General features: G+C 43.5%; 1 protein-coding gene across 4 annotated transcripts in view; it reads left to right on the top strand.

Annotated features, from left to right (window-relative positions):
- The first annotated feature begins 15,998 nt into the window (after positions 1-15,998).
- Positions 15,999-21,030, top strand: part of LOC147613790 (DNA topoisomerase 1 beta-like) — a 70,276-nt gene continuing 65,244 nt past the window's right edge. Inside the window, exons 1-5 of one of the 4 annotated variants that reach the window (XR_015263271.1) lie at positions 15,999-16,273; positions 16,378-18,255; positions 18,454-18,648; positions 18,742-18,822; positions 18,946-19,005. Coding sequence is in view for 3 of the 4 variants with exons in the window: in XM_086781779.1 (XP_086637905.1) it covers positions 16,612-18,255; positions 18,454-18,648; positions 18,742-18,822; positions 18,946-19,005 (1,980 nt within the window). In the remaining variant the exon portion in view is untranslated. Of the gene's footprint in view, positions 16,293-16,377; positions 18,256-18,453; positions 18,649-18,741; positions 18,823-18,945; positions 19,006-21,030 lie in introns of all 4 variants that reach the window. The other 3 variants (XM_086781779.1, XM_086781781.1, XM_086781780.1) reach the window with 3 other exon arrangements.

Genomic DNA, 21,030 nt, shown 5'->3' with positions numbered 1-21,030 from the left:
AAAAAGCTATTAAGGTTAATGAAATCCTTAGTGGAAACTGCAAAAATCTTTTACAAGTAGAAAGTAGACATCAAAGATAAAATTATGCAGCAGCAAGAGGAACGTATTACCAAGTTGGAGGCAAGGGTAAAGGAGACTGAACAACAAGATCAACTCATAGTTGACCTCCTTGCAAATCTTGAAGAAGAAGAAAGAACATCTACATTATGGGCTGCAAATTGCAATAAGCTTAAAGGAGATAAGGAGCGACTTGAAAAGAGAAATGCAGATTTGACAAAAGAGAAAGAGGCAACAAGTAAGCAGCTAGCAGGTGTGAAAAGTGAAAGAAGTCAACTACGGAAGCATCTCTCAACAACAACTCAAAGAGACAAAAGCCAAGCTAGAAGAGGAATCACTCAACGCATAAAGACTGACTGCTCGCTATGATGAAATGGAAAAACAACTTCATGAAGCCAAAGAAAACTTCATCACACAACTGCAAAAACATCAAGAAGAAGAAAAGAAGGCATTACTAAGAAGTATTGAGAAGTAGAAGGCACTTTCTTCCCAACTAGAAAAAGCACAAAAGGAATTCCTTAGGTTCAAAGTGGAAGTAGAAGAAAAGAGCAAAGAGATGGAGTCTTCTCAACTAACGACTGGTAGGACTCAATGAAGGAGAGTCCTCCCCAAGAGAACAGGACCAAGGTATGCTACTAGATACTATTGCAAACCATGCAGGCCAATTGGCTACACTAGCAATTGCACCTAGAAACCCTGCACAAACCCAATCCTTTTTCACATCGGCTCTTCTTCTATCCCTCACTAAAAAAGAAATTGATTTTGAGTCTACCCTTATATGTAAGAATATAGAGTGGATGGTCCAAAGGATGTCTAGGCACAATGCACCTACATTAGTAATGGCTATTTTTCACAATGACCTGGAATTGGAAAGTGTTAAAGACATCTTTATGGTTCCAATTCATCCTATAATACTTAACTTCAGAGCATGGGTGAGAGTTTTGATGCATTCTTAGGAATTCACAGAAGATGAAGAGTTAATCCCCTTAGGTTTATCATAAATCTCTCATTTGATTCTCCTTGTCCCAGGGATTATATAGCTAATAGCATAACTTGGATGATCACATATGGGCTCTATGAGGCAAGGAATTGCTACAATTATCTAAAGATTAGAAATAGTAAGTCTTACCAACCTTTGGGGATATGGAAGTTATACCTTCTATTCTGCACCCATTTAGAAAATCAGGGTTCAAGGGAATTTGATTTTATTCACCTCAACTACCCCATACTGAAGGAGGAGGAAGAAAAAGAGTTAGAACAAGGTATTCATGATTACTTCCAGGATAAGCCTAAAAATTCAGATGTGGATGAGGATAAGAGGAAAAAACTAAATAAATTAACCTATCTTTATAACATGTCTATCTTCTCTAATTGGCTTGACAGACAATTACTTTCTATAGTCAGCACCACCCAAGAACATTTACACAACAGTGAAAATGCTACTAAGCTGCTTCAATGTGTCAATAGTCACCTTGTAGTTACATTTTCTTCTGAACCTGACACAAGAAAATATGTAAACTTTAATGTCATATCTGTCACAATATGTGGTGCCCACTCTAGTCTTCGGTTTGTTATGTGGGGATGACAGGGTGTAGGATGTCATAGATTATTTACTCTTGCCTATGCATCCATTTGTCCAATTTCAGAGCCTGGGCCAAGAACATTATGCTCACATAGGTATGGAATGAGAGTGATCCACCATTTGAATTTTCAGCTCCTCCTGAACTATACAATTTTCGAAGCCACTCAGCATGGATTAAAGACAGTGTGTGGTGGTAAGAAGTGTATGGTGTGCAAGAACTGCGGACTTTTTACCATAAATAACTCTTTTACCATCCCTTGGGGTTTGTTAAAAAATACTCTACAACATACACAACTATTTAAAGAATATGCTTTCAGATGATGCAAATATAGGAGTCTATGTCGATTTGGTCAATTATCCACAGGTAGACACACAAGAAATCCACGAGTTGCAAAATAAATATCCTCACCTTTGGGATCTTGCAAGTAGCCTACAGGAAAATGAACAAAGGTTACAAAAACTAACCTATCCTTCCTTTATATATTCAAAACACTTAGAAGCTCCAACTCTTTCACAATGTACAAGTGGCTTAGAAATTGTGCCTTATGTGCCAAGAGGAGAGCAGCATCAGGATTATGACTTTCCAGAGAGTAGCAGATGGTGGGAGGAAGAAGCATTTATGGAAGAGGAGCAAACAACTGATCCCAACACTTTTGCAAGGGTGCCAATTGAACAATGCAGGTACACAGTGTTTGGCAATTGACAGTATTGAGCAGATATTTGTAGGAGAGGATGTCTTTGAGGTGTTTCCAGATAAGGACTACTTGGAAGTGATCAAATAAGGGAATCCATGGTTATAGCCCCATCTAATTTTTCAAGCATTAATGCAGGTAACCACTTTTGACCCTACTTGTCCTTATGATCCTTCCCTTGGAGTAAAGACTCCCACAGCCAAAATGATTGAAAAAATGCCATACTTAGCTTATCCATATGTGGTAATATGAAAGAACACATAGAAAAGCATAGATGGAAGGCTACATATTCATGGGTGCCCATAGCCAATCAAACACAGTTCAAGAATCCTCATCTAGCAAATAGTGGCATTTCTTATAGAGCATGCATTTGGTGGATGGAAGAAATATCATCCAATAGAGGGAAGAGGTGGATATGCTTTACCGCCAAAGTACAATGAAAAGAATCAGGGATGGGCGGGTGAACAACCTGAATGGCTGCAACAGTACTTATAGGTAGAACAATATGCCTATACTTACTTCCACTCCCCATGTAGATTAAGGGTTGATCTATGTTACATGCCATATCCTAGACAATGGATAAGGAAGGAATTCACAAATAAGAGGGACAAGAATCCTCACTGTATCTTGAATTATCCAAAGTTCAAACCCTCTACCTTCACAACGATTCAGAAAATGTGCCAACATTTGAAGGTCTACTTTATGCATGGAGGCAGATTCTAGATCCGGCTTTTGTGGCTACCATCAAGTTCATACAATTATTAATCACTCTCATAGATGTGCCTCACAAGGGTACAAGATGGGGAGCTCAAGAGTTACTTTATGATCTGAATATAGGGCCTAACTCAGATTAAGCAGTTTTCTACTTCCATTGTCTTAGATTTTTGCCTAGATATATGCTGTGTAATTTTGAGACTATGGTGGATACAAAATTCTGCCCCCCTACAAGGCATTCAGAAGAACACAATATTCCTTGGAGTTGCTATTACTACATTGGCAAGTATCTGCTGCCAATCATTCTCCATAAAATTGAATGCAGAGTACTCATGTACAAATTGTTAATATAAGTCAAAGTTGCCTTTTGTTTTGTTGGGCAAAGGGCATAGTCCTTTTCTTATTTATTAAAAAAAACACAGAAAAATCTATTGTCTCACTAATTGTCCTCCCAACCATTAGCATAGTCCTGCTTATTAAGGGTCGCCTGAGATTTTTCAATCAAAGGCATAGTCTAGCATCGAGTCAAGCACTGGCACATTGTATATATGCACTCACTTTTACTACCATTTTATTATTATTCTTGTTTATTTTTATTTATTAAAAAGAGAGAGAGAGAGAGAGAGAGAGAGAGAGAGAGAGAGAGAGATTCCTTTGAAACTGTCACGTAGGCTGTAATGCCTGTGATCGACGGCAGACCGGATGGCCATATCCGGGGTTCAGTGGGAGAGGACGCCCATGCGGAGTCATGGGCGGCCAGGCTAGTGTGGACGGTAGGCCACACACTATATAGCCTGGGGGATGAGGGGCAATCCTCATTCTTCCTCTATGGCTGGGTGGTGAGCCAGAGGCCGTCCCCTCTCGTGGTAACGCCCGTAGCGGCGTTACGGATATCTAACACTGGTATCAGAGCATGGTTCGAAGGGATCGTGAGAGTCTGCGCGCGAACGGGGGACCGGAGCCCGGTGGACAATCTCCTCACCCTTATCTCCACAAGGGAATGTGTGGAGGAAGGAGGGCCAAGACTTTTGAAGGGAAGAACTCTTTCTCTCTCTCTCATTCTCTCTCCCCGTCACACACAGCATCGAGGTAAGCAAGATTTGTTTTGTTTTCATTTTTCTTGTGTTTTTCTGCGTTGAATCGCTTCGCAATGTTCTGCGTTGAACGTTTTCAATAGAAAAACGCCTGTGTGTTGAGGTGGGGGGGGCGCAGACCAACCCCACGAAACCGGTGCTGCGTTGAATCGCTTCGAAAAAAGAAAAAACAAAAACTCTGCGTTGAAGGTTTCAAAGGATGGAAACCTGTGTTAAGGTGGGGGGCGCAGACCAACCCCCCACAGCTAACGTGGGTAAACGGCGGCGAAACACATATCCAGCCGAAGCTGCAACTCCGTGTGTGAGGCGGCGAAACTGAGTAGCTTAGGCTGCAACAGGTAGCTGAAACTCAGTGTGTGGCCTGTGTGTGTGGGGGTGGGGCGGCAAAGACCAGCCCGGCCAGCCCCACGAGATGCGTGAATGCGGTGTGCGGAGGGAAGCGAACAGCAGCACCGTTGTGCTGCGTGGAGAATCAAAACCATAGTAGCGCGCGCCTGCTATACACCGCGTTGAGGTTCCCAGGCGCCGTAGAATGCGTTGACTGGCCAGCGTCTGAAGGTACCCAGGCGGCCAGCCATGGGCGGCGGCGCCGGCCAGCCAGCGGCGGCCACTCAGACGGCGGCGCCGGCCAGCCAGCAGCGGCCAGCCAGGCCCAGGCGGCCAGCCAGGCGGCAGCGGCCGGCCAGAAATGGCGCCAGCCAACCCACCAAACAGCCGACGATAAACGCCCAGCACACGCCAGACGCCCACCAGCGGCCTGAAGAAAAAAACAAAAAAAAAGAAAAAAAGAGGGAATTAAAAAAAAACAAAACATTTATTTTATTTTTTTAAAATAAAAATAATTTTCATTATTCATTTTTGTGAATTATATGAAAAAATTCAAAAAACCCTCTTTCTCGGCTGGGGAAGAAAATCATCCCCGCAAGAAATAATCCCGGCAAGGGATAATAGTTTCCGGCGTTAATTTTTGTTATGAGTTGCAGGCATATTTTCTCGTGGATCGGAGCATCCCGGAAGCGTCCTTGTAGAGGCTCGCAACGCAAACCGACAGGCGACCGTAAAGGGGGGTGACTATTATTTTCTCTCCACCATTGCTCATTTTTATTAGCGTTTTTTTTAGTAATTTCCGAGTTCTCGCATTATTTTTTTGCAAGAATTAAAATGTCTGCTAGGCGTAGTGTGTCCCCACCGCCTTCTACTTCTCTAGGTTTTTCCAGTCTCTTGTCCTCGGTCGCGGGTTTGACCCCGACCGAATTGTCAGGCCGTACACGCCCGACCGTTGTTCGGTCCGGAGCGCGCTTATCGATCACTCGTGATCCGCCAGCGCCCTCCTCGTCTATTGACCCCGTCTTAGGACCCAGCGAGCCCGCAGCGGCCGCATTGGCTGATAACCCCTTTCTGGTCGATGAGCCAGAGGACATGAACACTGACGTCGCCGAGGGGACCGAGGAGGACCTCTTGGATTATGACGACGATGACTATGACCTACTGGACCCTGCTGATGTCCTGACAGAGACGGAGCTCTCTAGTGGACTGTTTAAATATCTTAATGCGAAATTGAATACTATGGGTAAAGTCCAGGCTGATTTAGTCACGATGCTACAGAGCATCTCCACACGGTTAGATGCACTGACAGCCGCCTCGGCTAATACTCCGACTCCTCGTGGTAGCCGAGCTCCTACAGCACGGGTGAGCGTAGCCTCGCCAGTGGTTGCAGGAGTACAGGCCGATGCGCCTGCGGGGCCGTCCGTAGCGACAGCTTCGTCGTTGTTAAAAGACTTAAAGCCGCCTAGTTTTGGTGGCGAGGAAAAGGAGAGAAACAAGGACTCAGTCAATATGTTTCTAGCGAAGTGGTCAGATTTGCACGCGCTGCGACAGCAGCCTAGCCGTATACAGCCCGTAGAGGCTAGCCTCTCTTTAACCGGCAAAGCGTACAAGTGGTGGATGAGTCTGACAACTCGCCCTGCCACTTGGACGGAATTTGAAACAATGTTTCGAAAAGAATTTTTGCCTGTTAATGAGGCAGAGAGAAGCTGGGAGTTATGGGACAAGTGCTCGATGGAGAACAAATCCCTAACTCAGTACATCTCAAACTACAGGGAGATAGTACTCAAGTTAAAAGGAATCGATGCATTCCAAACATTGCGGGGCTTTAAGAGAGGCCTCAAAGATGATTACCTTGAGTACGTAGAACCCCTACAGCCTAAGGACTTAGCAGAGGCAATTCAATATGCACAGATATTCGATGACATCAAGCGCCGTAGTGCGCGTGGTGGTTCTAGCAGGGCCGAGGGTAGTGAAAAGAGGAGGTCAGGCCTCAAAAGAAAAGGGTTCCGCAGTGAGAAACAAGGGGATAGGACGGACCAGGAAGGACAGGGTGGTCATTGGTCTAAAAAACCGCGACCATCTAGAAAAAAAAGAGACACCGAAAACCAAAAGAAAGAGCAATATATTAAAGCGCGAAAAGAAAATCGCTGCTTTAATTGCAATGAAGTAGGACACACGAAGGCTGAGTGTCCAAAGCCTAAAGCCAGCACGAGTGGCAACGAGCCCAAAAAAGATGGTAAATCTTCTAGGCAGTTGCATACAGTGCAGAGACTCCCTCTCAGTTCCGCAGAGTTCAGAGAGGTGACAGTGTGTCATTGTGATGAGCATCACGCTTGTTCAGTGACACCAGCAATGTGGCAGCCTACTGTAGGTCCGCATGACATGGTGCGCATGTATGGCACCATAGGTGGCCGTAGAGTCACAGTTTTTATTGATGATGGAGCTAGTCACAACTTCTTGAACTACTCGTTAGTCAAGAAATTGGGATTGACTGAGACCCGGAGTGATCATGAGTATACTGTTGGCCTAGCCAACGGATATGACAAAACGGTATGGAATACCGTAGTATTGGGGGTCCCATTATCTATGCAGGACTACAAGGCTCCGCTTGACTTTCAGGTCATGCACTTAGCCAGAGCAGACGTATATCTAGGCAGGGAGTGGCTGTATAGCTTGGGCCCTAGTCTAGCTCGGAATTACTTACATAACACGCTATGTTTTGAGCATGGAGGTAGAGTCATCACCCTGCAGGGCGACCGTACTGTCCCTGCCACACCACTTATTTCCTCCATGGAGTTGTGTACAGCGGTCCGCAGAGACCAGATAGCAGAGGTATATGCTTGTTACCCCCTTTTGAATTCTGTTTCCGTAGATGAAACGATAAATGATGTTTGCGTAGACAAACAAGAAAAACAAAATACCCTTGGACGAGACCCACTGTTTGAAAACCCTGTTTGGCATGCATGTGATTCAAACAAGAAAAAATCCAAGGTGAATGAGACATTAAAAAAAAAGTACGTAGATACTTTAACGAATTTATTAGAGGAATTTCAGGATGTTTTTCCTGATGATTTACCAAATGGTTTACTACCATCTAGGGAAGTAGACCATGGCATCGAAGTTATGCCAGGATCAAAACCTATAAGCAAACCTGCTTATAGATTAAGCCACTCCGAGGCACAGGAGGTGGAAAAACAATTAACGGAATATTTGAACAAAGGCTTTATTCGGCCTAGTTCAAGTCCGTGGGCATCGCCTATTCTTCTGGAAAAGAAGAAAGACGGATCTATGCGGATGTGCATAGACTATAGGGCTCTTAATCAGATAACGATTAAGAACAAGTATCCGATGCCACGCATGGATGAGTTGTTTGATCAACTCTATGGATCAAGATACTTCACAAAAATAGACCTGAGATCTGGGTATCATCAGGTTAGAATTAAACAAGAAGATGTTGCGAAGACAGCATTTAGGACCCGTTTCGGGCATTTTGAGTTTTTGGTTATGCCATTTGGGCTAACCAATGCTCCAGCGACATTTATGACGCTGATGGACAGTATTTTACGTCCATATCTGGGAAAATTCGTAGTAGTTTTCCTAGATGATATTCTTGTGTACAGTAAGACACAGAAAGAACACATAGAGCATTTGCGTCTAGTGTTCAAGTTGTTGCGAGAGCACAAATTATTTGCAAAGAAAAGCAAATGTGAATTTTTTGAAACAGAAATTCACTACCTTGGCCATATTATATCCGCCGATGGTACGCGGATGGAGCCAGAAAAAGTAGAGGCTATTCTTAAATGGCCAGCGCCGAAGAATAGCGAGGAACTGCAGATTTTTCTTGGCATGTCGGGGTTCTACCGACAGTATGTGAAGGACTACGCGAAGATCGCAGTCCCGTTGACTGACCAGTTACGGTCAAAAACAAAAAACATTAGTTGGGGGGACGCCCAACAGAAGAGCTTTGACAAGCTCAAGGTGACCGTAGCAGCTGCACCTGTTTTGACAATTGTCGATCCAACTGAGCCGTTTGTTTTGGAAACAGACGCTAGTAATGAGGCCATTGGGGCCGTACTTATGCAAAGGGGACGCCCAATTGCATTTGAAAGTAAAAAGTTAGATCGTGCGCAACGTAACTACTCGGCTTACGAGCGAGAGTTACTAGCGATAGTTCATGCACTGAAAAAGTGGAGACACTATTTATATGGTGCCACTTTTGAGGTCCAGACGGACCATGAAAGTCTGAAATGGCTTTCAAGTCAAAATGAACTTAAGGGTAGAAAAGCTCGGTGGGCGGAGATTCTACAAGAGTTTGACCTTCAGATACGTTACCAGAAAGGTAACGTATAACGTGGTGGCAGATGCACTTAGTCGCATGCCACGTTATACGTTACCAGAAAGGTAAGTATAACGTGGTGGCAGATGCACTTAGTCGCATGCCACAGATTAATGAACTTAGTTTCACAGTCTTCAAGAATGATTTCTTGGAGTCCCTACGTGGTTTATGTGAGCATGATCCATCTTTTACAGAGGTCTAGCGCGCTGTACGCGTACGCACTTCTTCACAGACGCGACCACCTCCCTCGTTGGCACGTATTGCTAGTCCGGAGAGACTGGCCGAAGGTGCAACGGGAAGAGAAGCGAGAGTTAGTCCGGAGAGACTAGCCGTGTCTTCTGGGTATAGTTTGGAACCGGAGAGTTCTGACGTAGGCCCTTCATCACCTTTGACTGCCACGGCTTCAAAGGGAAGTGATAAACTTCGTCGGGGGGAGAAATATGCTAATTACTCCATTGACGACGGGTACTTACTCTACAAGGGTAGAATATGTGTACCAACTATTGGTGACTTTCGGGCCCAAATTCTTAAAGAAAGTCATGATAGTCCAAGTGCGGGTCATCCCGGGATTCAGAAGACCTATGCACTAGTAAAAAGACAGTTTTATTGGCCTAGTTTGTTTAAGGACGTCCAGACTTATGTGCTGAAATGCAATAAGTGCCAGGTCAATAAACATGAACGTCTTAAGGTTGGAGGACTACTCCATCCGCTGGAGATTCCTCAAGGGAAATGGGAAAGCATTTCCATGGATTTCATTACTGGTTTACCCAAGACGAGTCGAGGGAATGACTCGGTGTGGGTGGTAGTGGACAGGTTAACTAAAATGGCAAAGTTTATTGCCACGAAGAAAACTGTTAAAACGCCAGAGTTGGCAAAACTCTTTATTGAACATCTCTACAAGCTATATGGCCTGCCCGCAGATATAGTGTCGGATAGAGATAGAAAGTTCAACAGTCATTTTTGGAGGGAAGTCTTCAAAAAGCTGGATACTACTCTGAGTATGAGTACGGCAGATCATCCGGAGTCTGATGGTCAAACTGAAAGAGTTAACCAAATTCTAGAGGATATGTTGCGTTCTTATGTTAGTAAGAAGCAATCTAATTGGGAAGAGTACTTACCCTTACTGGAGTTTGCCTATAATAGCTCCAAACACTCAGCGACTGGATTTACACCATTCATGTTAATGTATGGATTCCAGCCGAGATCTCCAATGGCTGTAGGCCTAGAAAAGGAGAAGATTCAATCTGTCAAGGATTTCCTTGAAGATATGAATGATATGCTCAGAGCCACACGTGAGAGCATTCGTAGCGCTCAGGATCGCGCTAAAACTTATGCGGATAAAGGACGAAGAAAGGTGACCTTTGCAGAAGGTGACTTTGTATTCCTCAAGGTTCCTGCGCAGTCAGAAACCATGAAAACGGGAAAGTGTGATAAACTTTCTCCGAGATATTGTGGTCCTTTTAAAATCCTTAAGAAGATTGGGGACGTAGCATATAAACTTGAGTTACCGGAGAGTTCTCAAGTCCATCCTGTCTTCCATGTCAGTAAACTGAAGAAATCAGTTCACGGGTTAGAGAACGCAATTTCTCCAGAGATTTTGGTGGACTTGATAGAGCCACCAAAGATACCACATGAACCTGAAAAGATTCTACAGTATCGTGATAGACAAACCCGACATAAAGTGTACCAGGAGGTACTTGTTAAATGGACAGATAGGGATGAGGAGGTAGCTACCTGGGAACGCCGTAGTGCAATTTCCAAAAGGTTTCCCCAGTTTGTTTTCGAGGACGAAAACTCTTCTTAAGGGGGGGGTAATGTCGCGTAGGCTGTAATGCCTGTGACCGACGGCAGACCGGATGGCCATATCCGGGGTTCAGTGGGAGAGGACGCCCATGCGGAGTCATGGGCGGCCAGGCTAGTGTGGACGGCAGGCCACACACTATATAGCCTGGGGGATGAGGGGCAATCCTCATTCTTCCTCTATGGCTAGGTGGTGAGCCAGAGGCCGTCCCCTCTCGTGGTAACGCCCGTAGCGGCGTTACGGATATCTAACAGAAACCTTGCTAGCAATAGCCCTTCAAGTACACCTTTGGATAGGGGGACCTTGGCGGTGGTAACAGTGGCCTAAGGTATGACCTATCACTTAATGAAGAACCCATCAATATGCTTTACTTGCACAACATTCCTTTTTTTTTTGTGTGACGCATATAGGTGCTTATATTTTTCAAGCGCATGCATTAGGCACTCTTTGTTAGTTTCTACCTGTGCAAATGCATTGCACTTGACATCCAAAACCTCGTCAACAAAAGCCAGTGCATATATTTATCATTCCCTTGGAAGTTGACATTTACAAGCAACCAATCTAGTTGCATCAAAGGTTCATGATGCGCTTCATCAACACGTGGACAAAATTTCACATCAAACCTCCATGTCCACAAATTCTTCTACAACAACATATAAGTAACCCTCGACTTGCGCTTAATTGCATAGGTCCAAGGACATATTTACATCAAGCAGGGGGAGATGTTAACCCCATTTATGGCGGTTAACTGGGTGGACGACTTCAACCGGATTTTCTTTAAAGCATTCAAGCATTCAAAGTCATTATAAGTGATTGGCGGTGTATGGATGTCTGTGTGATTATTCTATACATAGTTGTACTATAATAGGTGTGCAGTACAATTGTGTTAGAGATTGTAGGTTTGGTGTAAGTATAGAAGTTTTTGGTAACTTGGTGTAGCAAGTAAAGATGTCTAACAACAACTTGTCACAAATTGTGAGCCAGAAGCTATACAAAAATAATTTCCAGGCTTGGAAATAGATGAGCAATTTCCTTATGGGAAAAGGATATTGGGAGTTCATCCTTGTTGAACAAAATCCCATCTTACAAACAGGTGTAGGCATATAAAGCATGACATGAAAGAGCCAAAAAGGTGATGTACCAGATCAGTGTGACAGACTATATAATTGTGCATATATAGGATGCATAAATGCCTAAGGAGGCTTAGGACAATACAAACACTCAAGCTAGGAAGGTGCAGCTAAAGCAAGAGCTGCAAAATATGACAAAAGGGAAAGTGAGTAAATGATTACTTTGTAAAGCTTAAAGAGCTTAAAGATTCCCTTTCTTGTTTAAGAGAACTTTCTATATTTACAGGAACTAATTACTGTAAAGATGCTTTATATGCTTTAGGCATATAAAGCATGACATGAAAGAGCCAAAAAGGTGATGTACTAGTTGTTTATTTATTAGTGTGACAGACTATATAATTGTGCATATACATACACAAACGCCTAAGGAGGCTTAGGACAATACAAAAACTCAAGCTAGGAAGGTGCAGCTAAAGTAAGAGCTGCAAAATATGATAAAAGGGAAGCTAAGTATAAATGATTACTTGGTAAAGGTTAAAGAGCTTAAAGATGCCCTTTCTTGTTTGAGAGAACTTTCTTGTTTGAGAGAACTTTCTATATTTATAGGAACTAGTTACTCTCCTCATCCATGAGGAGATGAGTATTGGGGGTGGTTGATCCTAAGAAAATTCACATGAGCATGCCTTCTACTCAAATACAGGTAGAGGTAGAGGCAGAACATCATTTAGAGGACGTGGTGGGGGTCTATTTGGAAATCAAAACTAGAAGCAACAAAACCAACAAGAAAATCAGTCTCATACAAATGGAAGAGGCCACTCTGGAGGCAAGGGGAGCTAGAGAGGCTGAGGTGGTTGGCAAAGATATCAAAATACAAATAGCAGGTGCCATTACTATGGCAAACTAGGGCTGTGGGTGCCTCTAACCACATGACCAGTCATGGTGGGTGCCTGTAACCACATGACCAGTCATGGTGAGTGTAAGAGTTGTTGAGAGCTCCTTCTTTTCCACCCAGCCATAGCCAAAAGAGACTTCCAAGATTGGACCCCCAACTCTTTTAATAGCATATTGCTCTTCACGTGTGCCCGACCACTCTCAATAGTGTTTGGCCACTCTTGGGTCTGCACTTGATCTTTTTGGCTCCCCTAAACCCCATCTGTGCCTTGCCCGGACGATCGAGCTCTCTAGGCTCCCACTAATTCCGTTGTCATGACATTACTCCCCCCTTAAAATGAGTTTTTGTCCTCAAAAACGAAATTCGGGAACCTCTTTCTGAGTGTGCTTACGTTTTCCTAGGTAGAACCTTCTTCTGGTCTATCCTTCCACTTGACTAAACACTCTTGTCGTACGGAGTGTCGAGTTCTTTTCTCTTTGAAATCCAAGACTTTTTTTGGTTCATGTGGTAAGGATAGGGGTTTGATAAGTTCTACTAGAATCTCTTGACTAACGAGATTATCGTCATCACCCAACTTCTTTTTCAATCTACTGACATGAAAAACTTGATGAACTTTAGAGCTTTCTGGTAAAGCTAACTTATAAGCAACACTACCTACTTTTTTAAAAGTATTTTAAATGGACCACAATATCTTGGAGATAGCTTCGAACTTCTTCCCATCACTTACAATAGTAGAAGCTTGCATGTTATCTTTCAACTCCTAAAGAAAGAGGAGCATCTTATCGTACGTGGCCTCAATGTCCAAAGTACGGGACTCTAGAGCCTTAAACTGTTTAGTGTTGACCAAATTATCATTAAGAAGATCATCATCAGTCATCACGAGATTAGGATCGGCCACCACTGCCTTCTCTGTGTCCTGGGATCTCCACTTACGAATTCATTAGGGTTATTAGACTCCATGTGAACCCTTAAATGCGATGCAAGAGAATAAACACAAGCACCAACCTCAAGTGTCCAAGCTCTAGGAAACCAATTGAGTTGTTAGCTTTGAAGCGAAATCACCGGTGCGGTATGCTCGAGGCTGAGAATTGTCATGGCAAAACACCTCCCGAGCTTCGTAGAAACAGCTTTGACTTCACTTAGCAATTCCACCGTGGGAGCAAGTTCTTGGATATGCAATGGGAACAACCTCTTAGATAACCATCTTGGATGCACTGCGGGAAATTTTAACCCTTGGCTGCGTTGGCTTCAACGCCAATAGTGGTTATGGCTGCTTTACTCGCCAAGTGTAGTAGGCGACCCCGCTTGATAGTGTTGTGGGAGTTGACTTGCTTAACGACGTTGTGGGAGTTGATGGGAGCCGATGCTATGAAGGTCGCCCTGCGTAACCGCTCAATCTCAAAGACGACGCTTTTTAAAAAATTGCGATTGTAGCACTAAGATAGCGACTGGCTCTTGCGCAAGTAGGTAGGCTTTCTCTTTCACAAAGCACAGATTCAATGATGAGAATCGAGATGCTCTGATACCTATGTAAGAGTTGCTGAGAGCTCCTTCTTCTCCGCCCAGCCATAGCCTTCCAAGATTGGACCCCCAACTCTTTTAATAGCATATTGCTCTTCACATGTGCCCGACCACTCTCAATAGTGTCCGGCTACTCTTAGATCCGCACCACTTGATCTTTTTGGCTCCCATAAACCCTTCCCGGACGATCGAGCTCTCTAGGCTCCCACTAATTCTGTTGTCGTGACAGTAAGTGGTTTAGAGATATGTAGAAAATAAATGGAAAAACCATTCATAGTGAGTGGTTTAGAGATATGTAGAAAATAAATGGAAAAACCATTCATTAGTGAGAGTGGTTTAGAGATATGCATAAAATGGAAAAACCTTGGTGGTGATGATATTGCACATCCCATTGCGCATGCTGGTAAAGTACCATTGTCTATGTAGGATGGTAAAATAAAGTACCTAGGAGATGTACTACATGTTTATAATGAAGTAACATCAGAAATACTTCATGTTCCTAATATTATGAAATACGTCATAATAAAGTTCCTAGGAGATGTTTATAATGAAGTAACATCAGAAATACTTCATGTTCCTAATATTATGAAAAAATTGGTTTCTATCGATAGATGGTTGGGCAGGGTCAACAAGCAAGGTTCAATCCTCAAGAGTGCTTTGTGGAAGCTTTCAAAAATCAGTGTCGCTTAGTTACAAAGTGTGACAAGAATAGTAAGATGTTTACTATGGATGTTAACATGCCTAAGGTGAAGGTAGCCATATCAGTGCATGGGACAAGTGTCATTGTAGATATTGACATATGGCACTAATGCACTGGCCATGTGAATATATAGTAGCTAAAGTTTATATGGGTCCAAAATATTATTGCATGTTTGCCAAAGTTTAAGGTTGATAGTATACACAAAGTATGTGAAGCATAGTAGCTTGGTAAGTAGGCCAAACATGCAGGGAAAAGTTACTTGCATTACAGAGTGTAGGCTTTAAAGAGAGTATAGGAAACCTCTCTGGCATTAGTGGCAAAAATGTTATGGGATTATCCATTCATTATGAGATAACGTCTTATATATAACTGGCCCTTCTTATTCACACTTGGACACTCAAAACTCATAAGCTAATTAATTGAGCTTGGTCGTGGCTAACTTTCTTATAAAGATTATAACTTTTAGAGTGCCTTTTCATGACACTTGGACACTCAAAACTCATAAGCTAATTGAGCTTGGTCGTGGGTGGCTAACTTTCTTATAAAGATTATAACTTTTAGAGTGCCTATTCATGACACTTATTATTACTCTCATGTGTGGTGAAGAGCATCTCGTTAACCCAAAATGGGGTTAACACTGCTACAAAAGGTTTTCATCACTTCTGGTAGATATGAATCTCTACACAAAGGCCTTCATTTGTTTGTAAGTTGATAGTTTTTACGGGCAAATACTCATAATATCTTGGCCCACTTCTTTCAAGCTTGAATGTGGATTTTTGGATTCACCTTTTTCTCTCCTACATAGTATGGCATATCCAACTTCACTTTAACCGTGACCCTAGACTCTTCCTTGACCAATCTGCCTCTCTTGGAGTCAAATTCTTTATCTCTACTAGCTTTTGCCCTTCCTATCCTGGAATTGGGTGTTTCGCATGCCCTTTGAGTCCACCTAGGTCTGTGTCTCATTGGCCCCTTCTACATGTTCTCGCTCATTCTCTGTTTTCTATGCCTTCCACTTGGGACAAGTAGGCCTCTTCATCTGTAGAGTCAGGTCTCTTCTATCCTGTCTTTGTTTTTTTATAATTCTTAACTCTTTCTATTTCTATATTGCTTTCTTTAGTCAGTGGTTTTTGCAGTTCTTACAATCGACTTCTTCTGAGTTTACCATGGCTTTCTGTGCGAATTATGCACTCATGGAACTTTTTCCTACTTCCTTCTGGAAACTGCAAGTGGTAAGTCTAGGAGCGTACTGGGTTTTGTAAAGACCCTCATGTAATACCTACATGTACATGCACATGTACATCCAACACATTGTACATGTACATCCAACACATACTGCGCTTACATTCGTACGCACGCATGATATACATAGGCAGTATGACTGATTACGCTCCGATGCTTTCTTGTTGAGCTTCTACTCTTCACCACAATTCGAATTTCCCGCGACAAATCAACTCTCTCAGTGCGAGGGCTACTGCGAATTTGTTGTAATTATGTGCTAAGCCCGTAATCAACTGCACATTTTGTTTCCCACCACCACCACCACCACAGCCATCATCAGCATCATCTAATTTCATCATTTTTTGTGCAGGATTTTGCGTTTTGCTCAATTTCGGGTGAAGAATTCGGTTCCCGATCAAGCCTTCTCTGCCATAGCTGCTGACAGGCCAAACCCAAGCAGAATTCTTCAAACCCCTTGCAAAACCCAGGAACCCCTTGCAAACCCTAGAAAAGTCTGTAAACTCTGCCAAGCCGAGTGACTTGAGAAGATAATTCGCCTCCAACACTGCGGCCCTGCCTGACCGTCTGCTCTAAACCCTAACCGATGGTGGGTGACGACTCAGACGATGATAAGCCGCTGCTTTTTCAGTTCAAAATTTCCAAAGGTCCAGTTCAAGCGAAGTGTTCTGCAAGAAACGGGGAACTGCCAACGAACTCCAGGAATGATTCTCAGGAAAGTTCTGATGAGAATTTGAAGGATTCTGATCATGATGATAAGCCCCTGGCATTTGCGCTTGCCATCAAGCGCTCTGAGAAGGAAACTGGCAGGAATGTTGCTGCGGTAGATGTAAACCCTAATTCTGTGAAACAGCATCTGAATGGCCTGACAGCAACAGTTGATGCGCAAGAGTCAGCCACATTGAAAGTATACATCAAGAGAAAGAAATGTTCAGATGATAGAGCTAGGGTTTTGGGTAATATTGTTGCAAAAAAGCTCAAACCATCTCCTGACACATCATCAAACTCATCGGTGAGTATATGTGCAGCCAAGGAGGAAGAAGAAGAAGAAGAAACCGATCATGGTTCTGATGGTGGTGGTGGTAGTGATGATGATGATGGTGGTGACGACAACGACGATCATGATATCCCCCTGGGCACAAAGTTAGATACCAAGAGAAAGAAACATTCAGTTGAGACAGCTAGGGTTTCAGGTCATTCTGTTGCAAAAAAGTGCCAACTGCCTGTCACATCATCAGAGAGTATAGAGGCAGCTGAGGACGAAGAAGAAGAAGAAGAAGATGGTGATGATGATGATGGTGGTGGTGATGTTGATGTTGATGACGACGACGACGACACTGATGATGATGATTATAACATTGCTGTGGGGAAACAGTTGGATGCTAAAACAAAGAAACACTCGGATGAGAGAGCGGGTGTTTTAGATGATCCTAGATTTTCATGTCACTCTGTTATAAAGGAGCTCAAACAGTCTGTCACACCATCAAAGTTAGCAGTACGTATGGATGCAGCCGAAGAAGACGACGACGACGATGATCTTCCTCTGGGCAAGATGTTACATATCAAGAGAAAAAAAGATTTTGCCACAAAAGGGCTCAAACCATCAGTGAAAAAGGATGAAGATGACAGTAATGATGATGATGATTATGATATTCCCCTAAGCAAACATTTAGGCACCAAGAGAAAGAATCATTCAGATGGGAGAACTGGGGTTTCAGATAGTCCCAGAATATCAGGTGGTCTTGCTGCAAAGAAGCTCAAACAGTCAGCTAAAGAGGAAGAGAATGATGATGATGATGATGAAGAAGATGAAAATGATGATATTCCGCTGGGCAAAATGCTATGCACTAAGAGAAAGAAAGGCTTAGATGTGAGAGCTGGGGTTGCAGGTAAGCCAAGAAGAAAAAATAGCATCACTTTATCAAAGTCAGTGGAGAAGATGGACTCAGATGAAGAGGAGGAGGAGGAGGACACTGATGATAATGATGATGAGGATTTTAATGTTTCAGTGACCAAGGTAAAGAAATTTACTGCTGCAAAGAGGCCTGCAGCCAGCTCGAGAGCAAGTGCAGGCACAAAGAAAGAGAAGAATGTCCTGAGTGCAGGTGGAGGGCAAAAGTGGACAACCCTTGAGCACAGTGGTGTCATATTCCCTCCTCCATACAAGCCTCACGGTATCAGGATGCTCTTTGATGGGAAACCTGTGGATCTTACTCCAGAACAAGAAGAGGTTGGTTTTTTCCTCTGAACGTCTTTGAAGCTAGTCAATGCACTGCATAGGGTTTTCCATGCCCTTAAATTCCACCTACCTGTCTTTATATGCATCATATTGACTGACATTTATGTGTGTTTATGGCATACTTTTCAATCTGATGTGGGCTTACCTACTGAAGTATAAGGAATCATCAACCTCTGGTTTGGGGTGTAGGTTGCAATGATGTTTGCAGTGATGACTGATACTGACTATGCAACAAAGCCTAAATTTGTGGCAAATTTTTGGAATGATTGGAAGAAACTATTGGGGCCAAATCATGTGATACAAGGGCTGGAGGGCTGTGACTTCACCCCCATCTATGAGTGGAGTCTGGCAGAAAAGGAGAAAAAGAAGCAGATGTCTACTCAGGTAAAGCCAGGTTGGTTTCTTAGCATCAAGCTTCTTTCAAAATAGAGTAGGCAAAGCTTTGGATTCATGTCATCGCAAACATGATGATGACAGGAGAAGAAAGTAGCTAAAGAGGAGAAGCTAAAGCAGGAGGAAAAATACATGTGGGCTCTTGTGGATGGTGTAAAAGAAAAGGTTTGATTTCAGTTAAGATCTGGTAGACAGAAATTGTAGTTGCCTGTGTGTTTTACTTTTTGAAAGGACCTCTAGAAGTTCTTGCTAAATACAGGCTGTCCTTCTGCTGCTGTTGTACATCAGGTTGGAAATTTTCGGGTGGAGCCCCCTGGTTTGTTCCGGGGTCGTGGAGAACATCCGAAGGTCTGATAATGTCACAGAGTCTTGGTGAAAATTACTTTCACTTATTGTTTTTTTCTTGATGCTGACTGCTGTTGTGAATTCTTGTTGGGCATTTACCCACCCAACATCTTGTTCTGCACCTAACATTCCTCTAATTATTTTGTAGAATCACTGAATCGATAACTGCTGGCACCAGCTGTAAAAGAAAACCCGAGTAACTACAAAATCTGTAGATGCTAACGTTGAAGCCCTGAAGTTGCATGATAAGTGTGCATGTGTGGGTTCTTTAGTGCAGCCAATCTCCTTCTCGTATTGTTATCAACTTCATTTATAGGTGTGGGGGCCCCTAGGTAGCTTAAATTGCCTGCCATGGGCCGGCTTACTTTTTGCTCCAAAGCTCTGTCAATGCATAAAATCACTGTGCTAAAAATTTGCATGGTTTCCTTTAGTGGTGCTAGTACAAACCCCCCCAGAATGCAAGTGGCTGTATGGCTGCTTCTGTCTAACCCACTCCATGTGCTGTGCCCCACATATTAGGGCAATTGTGCCCATATATTGTCAGAGTTGGGAAGTGGAAGCATGAACAAGATGACAAGGTAGAGAGAGAGGGCGAACAATGTCAACAATGTATTAAGCAAGAGGTTACATCGGCATGGAATAGCCAGTAGACGAGTGCAATGACTATGTGTGTGTGTTACAAATGAGAGAGGCTGCCTATAAATAGGCTTAGAGTACGATTATCTAGATGAGCACGACTATCTCAAACAGACTACCCAAATATCAAGTAAACCTTAGCTCTCGAATCCTATGAGATGCACTATTCTAACACCCCCTCTGCAGCTCAGTGTGTGCATTATTGCTTGAAGAAAACAACTTGTCGGAGAAGATGCAACCATGGACACCTCAGTACCGGCCGGATACTGAATACACCGCGGAAGATGCACCTGCCAACCTGTCTCCTCAAATAACAATGCCATCACAAGCACTGAAGGAAACTACTGGCTCCTAGTTTCTACGCAACTGTGTAGAGAACCCCAAGCATGAACGATGAACTGCAGACTCCTCTCCGTCCATACTCCCTCGACAATGAACTGTGAACACCTTCATGTCCAAAATCCCGGTTAACCAACCACAACCAATGAACTTCAGAACACACCAAGTCCATAGCTGCTACACAAAGTCAACTTGTTCCAGCCAGATGTGTGCACTGCAACTCCATCTCATGGGTCACCATGCACCAAAAAAATGAGGTTTCCAAGAAACCCCCTCTCCCTCCCACATCACCCTAACTCCTATTATAGGAAGAAGCGGGCCTTTCTCTGGCTGAAAGCACGTGAGGGGACTCTGTCCTTATAACTATAAGAGTAATCCCTGCTGGTCTTCCGCGGCTGGAAGACCCTTTAGAGAACTTGGAGTGTCGCTCGAAGAATCATCACCCTCTTGCCCTTGACCTTGACCTTATCCTGGATTTGCAGTCTTTCGCCAAGTGACCTTGCTTGCCACAAGCATAACGGCGACTCTGCACCTTCTTCTGCCGCTGAAAACACTGATGTATGGCCTGAAAACACAGATGGTGCTCTTCCGACCAGCCACCAAACAGCATCCACTGGAGCCCACAGAATGCGGATGCAAGATGCTCTGGTCAGCAACCTTCCTTGTCAAAAGTGCAACAACAGGGTCGCCTGCTTCAGCCCACCACACATCAGCAAAATATAAATGAAGAGATCGCCTAAAAACTCGCCTGGAGCACCTAGCGCTCTGATACCATGTCAGAGTTGGGAAGCGGAGGCATGAACAAGATGACAAGGTAGAGAGAGAGATGGCGAACAATGTCAGCAATGTATTAAGCAAGAGGTTACAACGGCACGGAATAGCCAGTAGACGAGTGCAATGACTGTATGTGTGTGCTTGTTACAAATGAGTGAGGCTGCCTATAAATAGGCTTAGAGTACACTATCTAGGTAAGCATGACTGTCTCAAATAGACTACGCAACTATCAAGTAAACCCTAGTTCCTGTTAGCAGTCATCTCTTGTCTGTACCATAT

Source organism: Cibotium barometz, chromosome 43 (genome assembly GCF_041138505.1).
Source record: "Cibotium barometz isolate CiBa-2024 chromosome 43, ASM4113850v1, whole genome shotgun sequence".
Lineage (NCBI taxonomy): Eukaryota > Viridiplantae > Streptophyta > Polypodiopsida > Cyatheales > Cibotiaceae > Cibotium > Cibotium barometz.
The sequence above is the reverse complement of the archived record's forward strand: the minus strand, read 5'-3'. Positions and strand labels throughout refer to the sequence as shown.